This window comes from Pleuronectes platessa, chromosome 8, assembly GCF_947347685.1.
Source record: "Pleuronectes platessa chromosome 8, fPlePla1.1, whole genome shotgun sequence".
Taxonomy (NCBI): Eukaryota; Metazoa; Chordata; class Actinopteri; order Pleuronectiformes; family Pleuronectidae; genus Pleuronectes; species Pleuronectes platessa.
The window spans coordinates 18,049,310-18,067,952 of NC_070633.1; the positions used below are offsets into that span (position 1 = coordinate 18,049,310).

General features: G+C 41.9%; 1 protein-coding gene across 12 annotated transcripts in view; it reads right to left on the bottom strand.

Annotated features, from left to right (window-relative positions):
* Positions 1 to 1,382: 1,382 nt before the first annotated feature.
* The window catches only part of LOC128446183 (protocadherin alpha-C2), a 150,794-nt gene continuing 133,533 nt past the window's right edge, over positions 1,383 to 18,643 (bottom strand). For 11 of the 12 annotated variants that reach the window (XM_053429154.1, XM_053429164.1, XM_053429155.1 and 8 more), the window contains 3 exons: positions 15,825 to 15,889; positions 12,426 to 12,511; positions 1,383 to 4,522 (listed from right to left, as the gene is read on the bottom strand). In XM_053429154.1, coding sequence (XP_053285129.1) covers positions 4,218 to 4,522; positions 12,426 to 12,511; positions 15,825 to 15,889 — 456 coding nt within the window. In that variant the 3' untranslated portion in view covers positions 1,383 to 4,217. Of the gene's footprint in view, positions 4,523 to 10,312; positions 10,316 to 12,425; positions 12,512 to 15,824; positions 15,890 to 18,643 lie in introns of all 12 variants that reach the window. The other variant, XM_053429153.1, reaches the window with a different exon arrangement.

Here is an 18,643-nt window from a genome sequence, read left to right on the forward strand (position 1 = left end):
CACTTCACCGCTCGGCAGAGTAAACACTGCAGGCTACTTTTATGCACACTGAGCCAGTTTGCTTGTTGGTTAATTTGTTTGTATAACTCAAATGAGCATAAGTTCAGGAGGACCCGAGCAATTTCTATGAATACTCGGGGGATTGTAGGCATTTTAAATGTGTGGGTGTTTGTGTTTTTGGTTGAAATTGTTGTTCTTCCAGTTAATAGGCCATTAGGAGTTAGAGATCCATTTGTGCATCACCAAATCACCAGCAATAGTCAGCTGTGGTCTGTGCAGCATATGAAAGGACACCCCCTCCACAAACTTCCTCAAGGCCCACCAGCGCCTCACTGTTTTAACCCTATGTTTGGTAAGTATATGATGCTGTTGCTATGGAGACTATTCCCCAAATAGTTGTAACCATAGATACTATTTTGTCTTATAAAAAGAAGATTTTCAAACGGGTTTTTCTTTTGTAACATGAACTCTTGAACTTCTTTCAATGCAATACTTTCTTCCATCTCTGGATGCAAAATGAAAGACAACTCAGCAGAAACTTTTTACACTTCAAGAGAATCATCAACATAAAGTCACAAGAACACAGACATGTCTATTTAACTCTCAGCCATACGTATATGTCAAATCAATTTTGGTTTGAGAGCACTAATAACAACAACAACGACTTTGTGATGTTTCTAGCACTCTAAATGTCCCTTTAGGAAACTACCCAGTCTGAGTTGATGAATGGATAAAGGTATTGATTACCAATGCTGCATATTATCTAGGCCAGCATGACTGATGTCTCTCTCTTTGCCTTTTTTTCTACCAACTCACCCACTGGGAGTGGACACAATAAATCTATTTAGCCACTCTATTAAATTAGGCTGCGTTTGGAAGCTTCCTTTCACAGGGGACTGTTTGGACCATCTGTGACCATGGCTTTCATCAGGGAGAAATGAGGCATCGTTGCTGGGCAGGTCATTCTGACTGTCTCTCATCTCTGCAGGGTGTGGGCCTTTCTGTGTGCTTGCTGGTGCAGAGAAAGAAGAGTGATGAGAGTGTGTGTGTGATAGACGAGTGCCGCCTGGAGTTAGATTGTCAGCCTTGCACTCACTGATGTGAAGAGATGTGCTCGTTCGCGCCTTTACTGATACATTCTTTTCTCACTTTTGTGGAGTGCCGCATTGACCCGTTTTTAAGCTGAAAATGAAAGTCTCTTCTGTATATAAGTACAAGTCTGAAACAGATTTTATTTAATACTTAAATTATATGAGGCTATCTGAGGTTTAATTCAGCATTCTGTATTTTCACTCCCAGAGGTCAATTTGCTTTTCATTTATTTCCATAAAAGACATAGAAGACCAGATCACCCAAATGCACCCAAGACAATAAATTCCAAATTTATTTTTAAGAAAGAAAACTTTATTAGTGATTTATAAACAAAACACATTACCACTGTTTCCATCTAGGTAAAATAAAAAAAGTCAGAAAATAAATGAAATTCACTACTTCACTGTTACAACTGATGAGCGGGTGTACAAAAAAGGTTTTTTTTTTTACAACCACAGAACTGGGCTGATCCATTTAGGACAGCACAGTGCCACCATAGTTCACCACCATACATTGGGAAAGAATGACAGCATGAATGCTCACTAAACACAAGAATATACTACAGATACCTTTTTTTACACTGGACAATTTTTTTCTTTCATTTTTTGTCTTTTTTTAAGAGTGAAAGGGAAGTGATAGCTCATCATAGGATCATACATATTTCAGTTACAATATTACAGTTTTAGTTAGATCGTCATGTCAAAAGCAGACACAGAGAGTGATTTTTTTTTCTTTTTTTCTTGCTTTGCTTATTCTCAAAAGCAAAAATCATATTTGGTAAAAGAAAAAAAAAAGACTTGCGTTGAAAGGTATCACACTATAGCATGTACAAATATCTAAAGAGGTTCAGTGGATGGCCATACAACATCTGTGGAGCATGAAGATTGTAGAACGTAGATGTTTGGCAAGAGACAGTAGTACATACAATTATCTCCTGTGCAAGTAATGAAGAAAAATGATAATACAAAAGAATAAAATCATAGCCATCTATCTATTTATATATATATTTCTCTATATAGTATGTGTTTCCTTAGAGCAGTACATGCAGCAGCCACTTAATGGAGTGACGTCATACTGAGCCGCAAAACTTTGGGGGACGTGGCAACAAGTTACAGGCAGGGAAGGGGAACCAACAGAAGCCGGTCTTGAGGCATGCGAGTGCCCCATTTTCAAAACCTCCTGAGAGAGGATTGGTGGGATATAGCAGGTGGGATGGGAATCTCTAGATGCCCACATTTTTTAGCAGGTTTCAATTATTAATGAGACAATCTATTAAAGTCTACGCTTATATTTACAGCGTACCAAAAAGCTAATATGTGACTCAACGATCCGAAACAATCAATGTGGAGAAAAACTTTCTTCTCTTATACCTGGAGGGGGAGGGCCAGCCCACGGCACCTGTCTCCTCACTTTGCCTCCATCCCTATTATCTGCTTCATCCCACATGGTCCCCTCTCATCAGTGGCTAAGAACAGGAAAATGAACAGCATATTCACAAGTTAAAAGCACTGAACCGTTTTGCACTTAGAGAGACATCTGACAAGAGTTCAGGGTGTCCACCCCCGACTGGGCTTCCCCAGGCCTCATCCACATTACTCCATGCTGTTCCCAGCACACCACAATGTTCAGCGCAGGCCGTTCCCAGGATTGATCCTGAGCAGGGGGGGTCAGAGCGGGGGTCTGGGGAAGTGTCTGAGGGTAAATGTGGGGAGGCATGAGAAGTAAAAAGCATTTGAAACTGAGGGAGAAATAAAACAGTGCATGTCATCATGAATCTCTTTCAAGACCAAATGAAAGCAGAAGACTTCATCATCAGATGAAGAGGCAATTGGTGGGATGGGTGACCGTGAGGGTAGAAAAGGCTGCTGGGGGAGGAGAAGTTGGCTCGTGGCAACTTTGGGCAAGTTCGAGCAGGTGAGCAGTTGTAAACTCAAGGTATCAGGTAAGGACTGGTTGCTACCAAACATTCAAAGCAGAAAGCTTTAGGCTTTTGCTGCAGCAGGGGGATAAGAGAAGGTGTTATCAAAATCTCGAGACTCTCTTCATATTCTGTACTTATTTTCATCAGAGTCCACTGGCTGAAAGCGGAGTCAGAAGCCAGCGCAGCTGGACTCTTCCCTCTGTGGTCCTCAGGAGAATGTGAGGTAACTTCCCATCTTTGCAGGGCTCTCTGCATTCCTCAGTTGGGGTTCTGGCAGAAGATGAAGCTCTCTGTGTCCTTCAAATGCAGTGAGCAAATACAGAGTGATTTCAAAGGATGGCGCTTCCATCCTGAGAGAGTTGATGTACACATGTGCGCCGCATAGGCAAATGTGCAGGGCAAAAAGCTTGCAGTGTCTTGTTCAAAGCACATTTCTTTCATGCCAGTTGTTTTTCTCTCTTTTTAAATTTTTCTCCTTCTCTCAAGTGCTTTATGTGTCCACCTTGCCACGGTCAGTGTGTTTTCTCGTGTTTGCATGTTTGAATGTGTGATCATGCGTGTGTGTGCATGTGGTTTCATTGAGATCTTAGGAAACACTGTTGGTATTACCAGAGGAATCTGCAGCAGTGTAGTGTTAGCCTTAGTTTCAGTGACTCTCGTCTGTGCTATTTACAAGTGGTGTGGGTCCAGCTCCGCATTTTTCTACGTCGTTCTTCTTTTCCTTGGCTGGCACAGAGCTTTTTGTTGTTCTTGTACAAAGTATTTGTCTCCTCTCTGAGAGAATGGTTTACACATCATTGTTGGGGAGGGGGTAAGACAGAGGTGCCAACGTTTCCATGGGTTAGAGGAGAAAAATTGAAGACGGGGGCAAAGATTGGTCCTTTCTTACAGGAAAGGATGACTGACATGAGTTGACTCCAGGTGTATAGGCACATAGGGGCTCGGAGCTAAATCAATCATTTTATTGGTTATCAAGGCAAGATCAATAATTTACCCCAGAAAGAGACTGAAGGTAAAATAAATCGTGCATAAGGCCAGGTTCAGAACAGAGAACTTGATATTGTTATTAGTGAAAATAGGTAATATAGTGAAACTGGGAAATCTATGGTAGTTTTCACATTTTCTTTTTGCCCAATGGACTTTGGTTGGTACCTCTGTTTTAACAACGCCCTTTTCTTCTTTGCGGTTCTCTCTTTCTGCTCCTCTACTCATCATCATCCTTCCCCTTATCCTTCTTGTCTTTCTTCTCCTTCTTCTTCTTCTTCTTCTTCTTGGCCTCCTCCTTCTTCCCAAAGGTGATGAAGTCGCTCTTGTCGTCCTCTCCTCCCTGGTTCTGTCTGATGGATATTATGGCCGGGGAGCCGGGAATGATAAAGGCCTCTGGGGGAACCTCGCCAGGCTTCAGGTGTTGTGGCGGTGCACCGGGACCGCCGGGGCCATAGCGAAAGTGCCAACTGTTGCTGTCTACACCAGCGCCCATTGGGGGGGACACCTCTCCGCCTTCAGCATCTGAAAGAAATAGAGAAGGAATCCGGATAGGTTATTATTTGGTTATCAAGTTAAAGCAGCTGTTAGGATTTTATTACTACTCACAGACAACATCAAATCTGCCGGCATTCTATTCCACACTTGTTGAATGGTAATGCAGAAAGCTACAAATTACAGGCGGCCACCACTCATTATTCATTGGCTAAACTCTTCAGGCACCCTGGTTAAGATTTACCAAGCCTTTTGCACCTCATTCATAATGCATTCTGCCCCTTAATGAATGACATGACTGCTGTATATGAAACAGGCCCACCAGCTCGAAACGCACAATTTGCCTGTCATCTGAGATTGTTTCTGTCCATCATCGCTGCACGTTTAAGGGAGCGTGGTACAGACAACTGAAGACGATATGAGGAAATGTGACTGGAAAAAGAATCAGCAGATGCAAATGTGCAGATTTGTGCACTCGTTTTAGGTTGTGGAACTAAATGGGAGCTTTGAGAGCGCTAAATGACTAAAACGTGGGCAATGAATCTGGCTCCCTCCGAGGCTTACATCTGTGGCCCTGTTGTAAGGGTCAATTGCCACTTGTGAGTTAATTCGTAACTGCCACAATAAGAGAGAATAATGTTAAGAAAAGTCCACCCAAAGAAAACCCATTATTATTAAGTAAATGACGGGTTAAGTGCTTTTAGGAAGGTAACGGACAATCAGTCTGTCTCTGTAAAGCATATAACAAAGTTGGAGACAATCTACCAGATTAAAAAAAAGTCCCTTTCACTTTGGCTACTTCCTCACAGCAATGACCTACTTGCCACACTTGTCTCACACGTTCACTTCTATTTCTCAGACTCCTTTTCTGAGTTCTTTCCAAAGGGAAGGATTAAAAGAGCCGGGCTTCATCCAACCAGAAGGAACAGTGTCTGGAAGAAGAAGTCTGACCTCGGGAAGAATCCCAGACAGAGAATACCCGTCTTTCCTTACCCAGCCAGGCCCAAAATATCTACACTAGACTGTTGGTTTCACTTTTCTTCATTTTGCTTCTCTTACACAAAGTGAACGGTCATCCTAAAGGCAGCTGGACAAAGAGACTGCAAACATAATCCTGACTAAACTATTAGTGAACAAGGTGTGGGATGTAAGGTGAAAACCATCCAGTTATGATGACCTGTGTGATATAAGATAAGGACAGCATGATACAACTTTGTTCTTCACTACATCAGTTATAATCACCAAAAGTCTAAAATGTGGTTTATATGTCTTAGTTTGGCTTTTAAAATACTGAATTGTTTAATTGTACAGATGCAGATTCAGAGCCTTGCCCAAATTAAAGATGCGATGATTAGCTGATTAATTGATATTCTGATGGTTAGAAAGTTAGTCTGCAACTATTTTGATAATCAATTTATTTTCTTCACACATTCCCAGGATACAGGTTTTCCAGGGTGAAGATTTAAGATTTTTTCCTTGTTTTATAAGACTGAATGGAATGTTTGGGTTTTGGACAGCTGGTTAGAAAAACATAGCAAGATGATTTTTGTCATGTTGAATTCCACTGAATATATTTGGAAAAAATAGACGCGAGGACGACTGTGCAAGAATTATAACAACTGCGACAACACAGCTGCAAGAGCTGCAGAGACTGAGGAGGTTAGGACAGGACAGCCTAGATCCAGTCGCTGCTTCCTCCACATGAAGTCACAGCAGAGACAGCTAAAGTCACATTCATTTACGAGCAAACGAGTCTTCCCCCAGTTGATAAGTCTCCCCTCGCAGAAACATGACCCTGATCCTATAATCCCAACGGGAAGAAAAAAAACAGAAACAGAAGAAAAGGAGCAAAAAAATCCATTGAATCATAGATGCAGAATACTGGAGCGCTGGCAAATGCTTTGCTCCACAGCGTCCGCTCTCTTGCCCTCTGAGAAATTACCTGTCAAAGTCAATGTGTGAACTTGATGAGACACCAGCGCAAACTTGCATTCATAAACACAACATAATGGCAGAGAGTGATGAGTCATGCTGAGAGCAGACAGATGGAAGAGGGTAAGGCAGGGCAGGGCAAACCGCTTAAAAAAGGGTCAAGGTAAAAAAAAAAAAAGGGTAGCTGTGTTTAACTGCTAAAAGCTCTTCTAATATTTCTACATGATACTTCGACATTTGCAGTGATTAAATGTGAATTGACGTGAGAAAGGAAACTACGTATACAGCTGTCACCTTTATATGTACCCTTTAACCCCCCTTATCTCATTTCCTTTTCTCTTCTTTTATATCCTTCTTTTCATTCATGATAGTTTCGGCCTCACCTCAACCACCGCTCATCCCCACACAACCATTTCTTCTGTCCGATTTGTCGACGGCTGTCGCAGAGCAAAACTCCCTCTCTCCTCTACTCCTCTGCTCTACTAATTGCGCAAACTCCCTCCTTCTCTTTTCCCTGACGCCGCCGCTGCCACCACCACCCTCCTCCTCCTCCTCTCTCGATCTCTCGTTGGCTCTGACCTTTCATGTAATCTAGCGTGGAAAATCTCAGCCAGCCAACACCCGTCCCTCCCAGTTATTGACACCAGTCTTAATCATGCCTATCAATGTTTATGGTAACATTAATGTGATTGGGTATTAAGCAGCTTGTCCGTCACTGATAGCTATCAGGCACATTAGAGACGAGGAGAGTTCAGTAGTTTCATAGTGATGATCACCCAATTACATTTAAATGCTCTCTATGTGAAATGCTAAAGTAGACAACAATTTTCATGACAGTCCGGGATTTTGCTGCATCTTCCCCTGAGTCTGATCTCCAGGCGTCAATCATTGTAATTTTGCTCAAGGTATTTACTGCCAGTTAAGTCAGCCAAGCTCTATTTTGCCACATCTACTTTATTCATCACCTTGTCTCGCCAAACCATCGTCCAGTTGGGCAGAAGCGCGATGCAGCGTTACATAACGAGCTGTGGAGGAAGAGGAGGAGGAGAAGAAGAGGGGCCAGGAAGTACAAGGATGCAGATGTTGAGACACGATGCTTAACAACAAAAACAGACAATGGATTTAACAGATCCTGAGGGCATGTGATGCATTTGATTTTTCCAAACACACTCAGCGGAAATGGAGAAATCTGTGAGTGATGGGAACAAACAGACTGCTGGGACCGCACCCTTCTCACAGACAGTACCTTCGATGTTGTGTGCTGTAAAAGTGTGCACGCATATTTTGATAAAATCCCAATGTGATATTGTTGTCAATCGAAAACCGAATTTTCATGCCTCTGTGTGTGCTTTCTGCTTAGATGGTGACATAAGAATGATTTTAGGGATTTAGTAAAATCGTTGTAGGTTGCCGATTTATGTGTGTTTGTGTGTCTAGCATCTTGTTGTCGGCTCCCACCAGGATTATGGGGCAGGTGCTGGACACAAGTATCAAAAGTGACAGGATTTAACACAAAAAAAACAACACTGAATTTTGGTGTAGGAGTTTGGTTTTGTTATTTGCGTATCTGTGTGCGAGTTCAGTCTACAGTAAGTTGGCGTGAGTGGGTGCTATGACAAAGAATAAATAAATGGGTAGGAGAAAAGGATCCATTCTCCAGAGGAGGGGGTGAGAGAGCTTGCAAGATATTTAAAGACTGTGAGAGTGCAGGGTGGGAATTAAAAAAAACAACTGAGACAATAAATGAAAGCAAATATCTGAAGTCGAGAATAGGAAACAGAAGGGGAGGAGGGATTCGGGAACTGTAAAAAAGCCCCTGACAGCTTCTAGACTCTTCTACCGTACCTTTCTGATGTTGCCAGAAATCTTTTCATATCCCATATACATCAACTGAAAGGCCACAGCCCAAAAATGACTCACAGCCTTGAATTTAATCGACTCTCTATCTTTATCCCTTCTTTAGGTTTTTTTTTGTATCCAACACTCAGAGAAATCGCTTTAATTGTACTTTTAATTCTCACCTCTTTCCTGATGAGATGGACGAACAAAGTAAATTAAATGAGGACATGGGCCTAAAGCAGCTCATACACTGAAGTCCTGAGGAGCAACATGGAAGCACAAATCCTCAGCAGATTATTGTATTTTTCTCCATCATCGCTCCGCACTTTCTTCCCCCTCACTTGGCCTTTTGCCTTCACCCCAGAGTCTATTTTTGCCTTGACAGGTGTCTACTGCGGTTGGCTGCTGCTAACTCAAACCGAACCTGTCGTTCTCTCTGTTCCCTCTGTGTACGTGCCTCAGTGGGTCTGCGGACTGGGCTGATAAAGAAAACGGCAAACCTGCATCCACCTCTGCAGTACACCGCCCCGGTGTATGTAGGTCACTCTTCTCCCTTCTGTTCCTCACTCCCCAACCCCTTACACCTCTTACCTCTAACTCTCACTTTCCAAACGCACCCCCCCCCCCCTCCTTTAACACTGTCACTCCCTGCCGTCCTCTTTAGCTTGTCCTTCACCTGATGCCACAGCCAGCTCTTATCCCCCACCCTCTTCCTCCAGCACCTTTTGTCCCACACCATATGTTTGCACTCCCCCTCCTCTCGCTCTCCTCTCGATATTGGGGGCCGTGAATGGTTGCCGTGGAAACTGCATCCTCCAGTGAAGCAGTAGGACATTGGTGGGAGTCATGGTGACAGTGCTTGTGCTGATGGAGAGTAATGCTGCAAGCTCTCTCTCTCTATCTCGCTCTTTTTAGTCTTACCACTCTCCCCTAGCAACAGCAGCCTCACACAGCTCTCTCCCTTTCCTTCTAACACTTTGCGACATTCAATCGCTCTGATTTACTTGTCGCCACTCCCTCCCAAACACTTTATGTCCGTCACTTCTCCATCTTCCTATGCACCTTATCTTTAGTTGTTTAGTCTCTTTTCTTTTAAACCCCATTACTTAGCTAACTGCCCATCTCCCTCTGTTCTGCCCATCTCTGCAGGGGATGATTGCAATTCTGCACAGCTCTCTCTGAATGTGCCGTTATAGACAGAGAGAGAGAGAGAGACAGAGGGGGAACGGGGGGGAAAGACATGGGAGTGAGGAATAGATAGGGAGAGGGAGTTAGACAGTGAGCAGAGCCCTGATTTCATTAATGCTGGTCTGTTAATCTGGGCGTGGGCTCTGCTCCATCTGTCCCGGCAGGAGCAGCACACAAAGCATTCAGCCAAAACACACTTGGAAACACAGCCAAGCACACACATCGGCACGTACGTGCGAAAACACACAAACAAGAAGCAGTGACATGCACTAACTTATGCCAACACGCACACTCTAACTCAGAGGGGAAGAGACAGGGGCGTTGTCAGCTGTACCTCTGTGTCTCACATCAAAAAACAAACTATAGACAGTGAGGCACCACAGCAGCCTGGTTCTGTACCCAGAAAGATACACTTCCCTCAACAAACCAAACTGGTACATAATCCTGCTTCCCACCTCAGGACCACAGTGTGCCAAATAAACAAGACAATACAGCTATATATAGCCCAGTCTGACTCATAGCAATGTGACAGGCCACATCGAATCAATATCTCAATTTCTTTCAGTTTCGAGACACGATGAACAAAATCAACTTGAAAGTCAGAGAACAAGTCTTCTTCAATCTTGTCTTCCGAAAGAATGTTCCACAAATATACGCTCTTCATATCATCGCACATTCTTAACCAAGAATTATCCTTAATCTAAACTAAAATTTGACCTGAAGCTAACACTGCCCTGAGCTACTATTTCCATTCTTAACCTGGCAGAAAATGAGAGAACAAAGGGACATTTAGCCCTGAGGCAAAGCAATGTTAGCGTGCCCAGAATGTGTTCTTCTTGAGCTGCCACAGCTAAATTAGACCACCTTAAATCCTCACCAGCTGATCCTGTTATCGCCGACCCACCCTGAAGACGTCACTGCTGTCTGTCCTGTTCTCTCTTTCTCTCTCTCTCTGTCTTTGACTCTCCATCCCTCTATCTTTCTGTCTCTCTATATCTCACATCGTGCCTGCAGGCTGTAAGTCCTCAGCCAAGGCAAGAAATCAATGGCGGAGCTGAGGAGGCTGTGCGTATGTGCGTGCAAACAGGAAGAAGCAGTAGTTATTGTGTGGGTAGTTTGTCTGCCTGCCCGGCCCACTGCTTCATGTCTATAAAAGACACCAGGCCAGACCATCTCCAGCTTCATAATTACGACAAATCACCTCTTTATCTCAACGTAATTGCGTAGTCGTACATGCTTCAACCTTCTTATTGCACACACGTCTGTCTCGATCTCTCACTTGTCTCCACCTTCACTTTTCCTCCACCAGGACACTCTTGTCTCCATTTCCCTCTTAATCCTCTCTGATCCCATTGCCTGTCGTCGTGAGGAAAGTCAGGGGATGAAAAGTGAGTCGGGCACCGACACTGTGGTGCAGTGCATCGCTGGTCAGGGATCTTGGTTTGGGGCTTCATAACCAATGACATTCAAATAACAATGTCCGTGAAATGCCATCTAGCATTGAGTGTGCTGTCATCGTGTGTTTAGTTTTGCTCTGATGTTCCTGTTGCTATGCTCCAAGTAGCAATGTTTTCTGATAGGCTCCTCTGCGGTGTTTTGTGTGAGCCGCTGTGCTCAAAAGATATTTTGCCCTTTTGTTTTCTGAAAATAAAGTCTCTTCTCTGCATCGAGTGTGACCCTCTCCCGTCATCATTAGTGCATTAGCATAAGGCTCCAGTCTTTTTAAGTGAGTTGGCACACAATGTATTTAAGTGTTCCTCTGTTAAAATATTCCTGCATTCTTGACAACAATGATGCAGCAAACAGTTGAATTTAGACTTAGTGGTTGTAAGCAAAAAGCAAAGTTGACACCTACATGTGCGACACTTGCCTGCAGCTGATAAACACCAAAGGGGCTGCTAATAATTACCACTGTATTGAAATAACTTTGTGAATTTGACTCGGTTTCGCCATTTGACGCACTGTCTTGAAGCTGAAATTAGTTTTTTTTAAATTACGCTCTACATTAGGATCCATCACTTCAGGACGACCAACATTAAAGTGCACATTGTCTGATGTAGCTAGGTTTTAAGTGCTACATAAGGGAATTTAGGTAAAGAGTTAACATATTCTTAATAGCCCACATCATCCATCCCTATAATCCTGGTCTTTGTTCAGATATGAACGAGCTGCAAGTCAGGAGATATCCACATTAAAAGGTGAGGGAATGTAATTATGTTTTATTAGTCTTCTCTAATGTATTCGCTAATGTTTGCCTTCTGTGGTTCAGTGGCTTATTCCTCTATAAACATCTTGCTGATAATACAATCAACTATTGCCCTTCTCTCTCTCTCCTTCCCTTTCATTCTGTATTGTCTCTCTTGCTGCTACAGGGAGCAGAGATATCCATCTCCGCCAACGTAGCTCATGTCATTTCCTCTCCCTGCAGCAGTGGGAAGTGGTAGAAGTGGGTTGAGGCGATCTTGCAGGAGATATCGCTGTTTCCTTTTTAAACCATTGCTCGCTTGTGGTTCGATAAACTCTTGAGGAATGTACAGTTATTGGTATAAGATCGTCTGAGCTCATATTTGTCGCATGTTAACTGCTTTAGGAGGATGTGAATAGAGCCTGATAGATTTATTGGTTTGCTGATTATGTTTTTTATTGTTATTTTACAGATACACTGTAGAAGCGATTTGCATGTGAATGTTTTTTTCTTTTCCTAATTCAAGTTCTAAATATTTGTTTGTATTTGTTTGTTTTGTTATTTATAATAAAGTGTATAGTTAAATTGTACAATATCAAGTTACTAGGATTTGGTAACAACATCCTAGAAATAATTGGCACATTTTTCATATTTAAATAAACTGGTATATCATTATCATAAATACTTTACTCCCTAATATCTATATGGACATCAGCCCCCCAAAAATCTACTTCATTCAGACTAGGAGGTTATTTGTGATTATCTGAAGGCATCTTCAGTGATCCTTACCAGCGGCACTGGAAGCAGTGGGCCAGTTCTGAACCAGGACCCCCTGGGCTCCTTGCATTACCGAGGACTCCTCCATGTGCACTGAGCTGGAACACACAGAAAAACATTCAAATATTAAACACTGTTTATAAGTCATCTCACGCAAAACACAAGCTATCCATACAAGAGATTTGACACTTTGCTAATTCTATGCTCATATTGGGACTATAACATCAATTCCAACATATTCAACTCTTCCACCTCTTTATGTCTCCTGTGGGTGGTGCGGTTGAATTTGGGCTGGGGCAGCAGCAAACACGCTCCCAGAAATGTGACATTCAGATTAGGATTAAACTATTCACCCGACATTTTCCTGATATTCTCTGGATTATGGATTACAGATGGCTGTCCGCACATTTTCACGCCCCCCTTCTATGGGATTTCAGCTCAACCCCCCTTTACGGAAAAACTCCCCTTTGACTGAAGCAATATAAAAAAAAATTGCTTCAGAAATACTGCCAGGAGAGGCCTTACTGGACCTTATCGTATGGAAAGTAAGAATTTAGTTATAAAGATTCAGGTGAAACCTCCTTTCTGAAATCATCCAAGAAAGTAGGGCAGCATGTTTGTTAAATGATCAGAACCAAAGCATATTACTGTTAGCCACAGACATATCTAATCATAGAAAAAGATTGAAATCCTTTTTTATCCTTTCTCTGTGATTTGGCCGTACCACCCGTAGTTACCTTCAATCTGCTGGGTTTTAGCAGCAGATTAAAAACCCTTTCAACCCACACTTTATTTTGTTCAAGTTAAAAAAAAAATATATATCTATAAATCAGATTCAAAACATTTGAACTCAAATGTTATTAAATCTATATAAAAAACAGATTTCGGACTATCAAGTGTAAAACCTTAACTAAGCTCTGTGTGAGCTGGTATATCTTCTTTTTTCTTCAATAACGTTACATTCACTTATCATTCTTTCTTCTTCTTGAAAATTAGATACTCTCAGTCTTTATCAAATATCTTGAGAATTAGGGAGTATTTACATAGAATACTGGTTGTATGGGTCCGCAGTTTATCAGTGCTAAAGACATGGGAAAAGATGTATGCATCTACATCTCTATTTAGAGGGGTTCTGCAGAGAACAAAAGTGATCTAGCCACGGAGGCCATTTTAAGTGCAGCTCAGCATCATCATGCTGATCAAATATTAATGGCAAACACTGGATTGATGATACACTTTTCAGACGATGCCTGTCCTTCTCTCTCATTTCTCATCATCTCATATTTTTCCTACCGTCTCTAACCACATGCTTACTCATCATTTTCCAGCAATTAAACGCTCTCAGGCAAAACAAATTGTTGAAAATTACAATTACAGTTACAGATACAAGCTCCCCAAAACACTATTTGGAGGAAATGTTGAGCATTAAATCAAATTAAATAGGTCGCCACCATAAGACGATGTTTGGGTGCATGAGCAAAATCTCTTATCGAAAACTGATTATGCCAGCGTGAACTGTAAATACATTAATATTGTATTAGGCTTGGTATTCGGTCAGGATGAGATACAACCTAAATGCCATCAGAGGGGGTGAGACCAGATAGACTTAATGTGTTAGCACATTAACGTTCATTAATCTCTGCCGTAATTATGAGGTAATCTAGCTAACATTAATGACACTCACAGGGTTTACTCTTGTTGATCTGACATTGACATCCAAGAGTAGAAACATACATACATGTGTGTCTTCACAGAGTACAGGCACATGATGAAAACACATCTAAACGGAATTACATGATGTAAAATGCATACAAGTTGAGACAAAGACATCAGAAACAGCATTATGCCTCTGGACAGTGGTAGCGAAATATGAATAAAGATGAATAATAGACATGAAGGAACACATATTAAGACGTGCATAACACATGTATGCATGTATGTGTGGGCCTCAGGGTGAAAGAACCCAGATAAATAAATACTGTTGAGCTAGAGCAGTGAAGAACACAAATGTGATTGTCTCCGCTGTAACACTGTCAACACCACTGATTTATCTATACCATATCTAGATATAAGGCATGGATAGAATATAGACTATACAGATATGATTACATAGAGATAACCTAATCGAGACCACATAATTAAACCAGGCACTATTTGAAATTATGGCATCATCTCAAGAGCATGACCCTTGATTTGATCATGTCCATATGATCTCACAGCATGTTACAGCCCAGTGTGTGAGGGGTGCTGTGACCGCTAGTGTGTTCATGGAGCAGTCCCTGTGTCCCTGTTATCCATCTGTTCACCTGACCACCTGCCCTTCATCCATCACTGACCACCTCTCTGCTCATCCTTCCCTCCTGTCAGTTCTCCATCTGTCTGTTAACATTGACCAAACCATTGCTTCTCGCTATGCTGCTTCTCTCAAATTTGACGTTCAATTGTTGTTAATTATAAAAGGTAGAGATTTAAGTCGATCAAATTACAATGATGTGTAAAAATTGGTGAACAGTGAGGGTAGATATCCTGTTTTGGAACTGACGGATCCTCTGTCCCTCCTCTTCCCATCAGTGCTGCAACCACAGCTGTTCAACAGCTGCGGCAAAGATGATCTCAGACAGCTTTACTGCCGAAGACATGGGGAAATTTAAGAATGCTTCACTTGGGGGGCCTGGTGGTTCATTGATGGGTGTGGCCCTGAAGACATGATTTTTTTTCCTGTTCACATTTAATGAGGTTCTTATTTAATCTATCCCACCGATTTAGTGACATGTAATGAGCAGATGAGACTGTGCAGTAGACCCCGGTGTCAGCTTAACATCAACACCCACACTTAAAGGTAAAGATACCACCTGACTGTTAGTATTAGGTCATTAAAACAATAAAACATGGAAAAGCATCCCTCTGGGCTGCATCCCTTCAAAATATCTAAATGGACTGCTTCTCTAGCATTAACCAATTTAGAGTGAAGTAAAAGGAAGCTAGTAGATATGTAAAGGAACGTAAAATCTTAAGTGAGAAACCTTTGCGTAAGAAATACTTGCTTGGGAATATTCATAAAAGAGACTCAGTGACAATGTATTGCATTGGTCTCTGTCACCTTCAAAGTGATAAAGGAATGATATTGCAATATCTTTGGCTTTTCTAATTTCAATATGCTTTTACATTTTGAATATACAGTGTACCTTAACTGCATAATTACACCCTTTCTGTAGAATACTTAAGGTTAAGTTACAAGATTCCCAGCATCAACTGCTGTAATAAGTCTGATGTGAATAGTGTAAGATTTTTTTTTGGTGTGTAAATTGTCATAAATCATCATGTGGGAAGATTTGTTCAGATAAGATGAAAATGACTGGTGAGGTATGATGAGCTTTTTACTGCAAAGTGTCACAGCGGTGGGATGCTTACCTCTGCATTACACCTCCTGCTCTCAGGGAGGCTGAATATCTCCAGTCTGCATTTGGCGCCTTGGGCTGCAAGAGAAAGCGAGAGGGATTGAGTCTTAAGTACAGACGAAAGGCAATACCATTTCATTAATAAGTCATGGAGAGAATACTTGTGCATGTGTGTTACACACACACACACACACATAATGCAGCGATAGCTTGTCCCTGTTTTGGGAGAAAAGTCAGTGGTTAAATTGAAGCTTTTAAGTGCATATCCTGCACCCTTCTCCATTCCATGTCCTGTGAAAAAAAAATGACTCTGAGATGTTACTCCAGCGGTCCACTGCCCATGGTACTGTAACACTTTGGACCTGGGAAAACATATCCAGGTTAGATCCACTAACACTTGTCTGTGTGTGGTACACTTCAGTAAATGGGACAAATTGCAGAAAATTCACATTTGCTGTCCAAAGACTTAATTCAAAGCTACCCTTTTATACCTACCTTAACCTTCTCTTTTACCTTTATCACATCAAAATATCCCAAAATGTAAAAATCTGTCATCACAAATGCATTTTAACATCAAGTTGTTTTTCAGTTGTGTTCACTGATGGTTTCTGAAAGACCCCTTCTAACTTCTCTATTCTCTCTACCACTGCATTCCTCTATTCAGTTCTTTATATTCACCACCCACTCTCTTTTGCTGCTTCTCCCTGTTACATCCTCTTTACACGGATCACAACATTGAGTTTCACTGGCACAGAGTCTGCTTGAGTCACTATGACACGTCTCACCATGGTAACTGTGCTGAGCACAGTCTACATTTTATACCCTCCACCCACCGCCCTCCGTTATTTCTCTCCTGAAGGACACAGGTGGAGATAGACGGGATGGGGGAGGGCAGATGTCAGATTAACCCAGTCAGCTCGGGATGTAGACATAGACAAATCATAACAGAGTGACACAACCAGACAGCTCCACAAACTCTGCCCTACTGCCAGTAGTGGACAGTTAGTGACACTCTATCAGTGTCAAGAAAAAAGGTAAAACATCAAAGCCTGCTGACAATTTAAATACATTAATTGGTTGATATTGTTCTTTCAGATCACAGTCGTCTGTTTACCTGACCCCACAAGACCACACGAGATGCATTTTCTCTAAACTCAAGCTAAACCACTGACAGGGCTGAACCAATCTGACTGAGGGCACTAAATTCTCGCTGTTCTTCCATGCAGTTCATAAGAGACCCATTTGCAATCTAATTTCCTTTCAAATATGACAGATGTTCAGTTGCTGCTGAAGCTGCATTGACCTCTACCAGTCTGCAGTGGACATTCATCACCCTTGGAATCCAATAGTTGGTCTTAATGAGAGAAGCATGCTATTCCTCATGGAGTCTTTCAAACACAGCACAATGTCGAGTGGAGTAGAATGTGCAACACTTATTCATACTTGGAAATAAAGGTGAACTGGATTTCTGAAGACAATCAGTGATCAAAAAGCAGTTAGTGTTGGAATCAATAGTAAAAGGAAAAAAGATTTAAAAAAAAGAAAGCTCTGTGTCACAACATATGGGAAGAGAATGAGATAAAAAAAAGGCCAGATTGTCCACAAATACTGCTTTGAAAAAGATTTCCCCTGCCACCCCTGAAGGGAGACTAGCCTGTCTGGTCGTATGGTATGAGCACCTAGAGACATAACGGCATCTGGAACCTAAACATGTCTGCAGTCTCCTAAGGGACGTGCCATATGCAAAACTAGGAAAAATTCCAAATAACACAGGAAAAGAAAAAACAACAACAACAACTAAGAAGAAAAAATATGAAACCGATTCGACCACAATGACGAGACATCACTACATTCAGCTTCATCATTTGAAATGAAGTAAATAAATGTGGAGATTAAAAAAATAAATGATTCCTGTGCATTAATTTCCTTGCGTGGCTGTACATTGTAAATCAGGGAATAAAGACACGTTTTGGTTTGGCCACCCTACCCCCCCTTTCTCGCTTTTTCCTCCACCCTTCCCTCTCCCTCTCGGAGAAGACTCCTATAGCATGGATACAGAGCTCACACCTCCGACATCAACACTTTGTCCAATCACCTTACATCCCCCGCCTCATCTGTGCGGAGCCAGCCAATCCACGCTCAGCAGTGAGAAACACATCGCTGCCACTTAATTACATGGCACGAACAAACATGATTGACATTTAATGAGGAGCTGGTCAGATGATAAAAGAACCATTTCTTCAACGTTCCTCTTTTTATCACATATTTTATCCCACATCCTATTCTGCACTGAAGAGATACACCCAATGAGGCTCTGGGACAAACACCATGATGAAGAAAACAAATAATGTTTGTGTTATTCTATTAATTCATTGTTTTAGTATAACTGCAAATTATGCATATTTATGCATCAACCTTACGCAATGACAATAATAAATTATGCTCAGATTTAGATGAAGTTCAAGGCAAAGTCTGTGCCAAAGACTTGGCTCTTTAACTGATTCTCAAACTCTGGCTTTCTGTTCAGCACCAGAGACGTACGTGACCAGAAGATGATTATTTTGGTGCAGTGGGACTGGTTGCCCCTGTAGCTGGCGACGGTTGCATTATTTCCCAGACTCTGCCTCCCTATAGAGATGACCACTGAAAGCCCTGTGGACATACTGGACTTATTGAGGCACACAGCCCGAAAGCCGACAAATAACACTGAGTGTTTGGGGTCATAGGTGAATAAGCCACTGAAATCTGTCAGTCTGTTTTGAAAAGAGAATTAAAGATTAAGAAAAAGGGAGCAGAGACAGAGTGACCAAATCTAAGTGTGCATGCCCACAA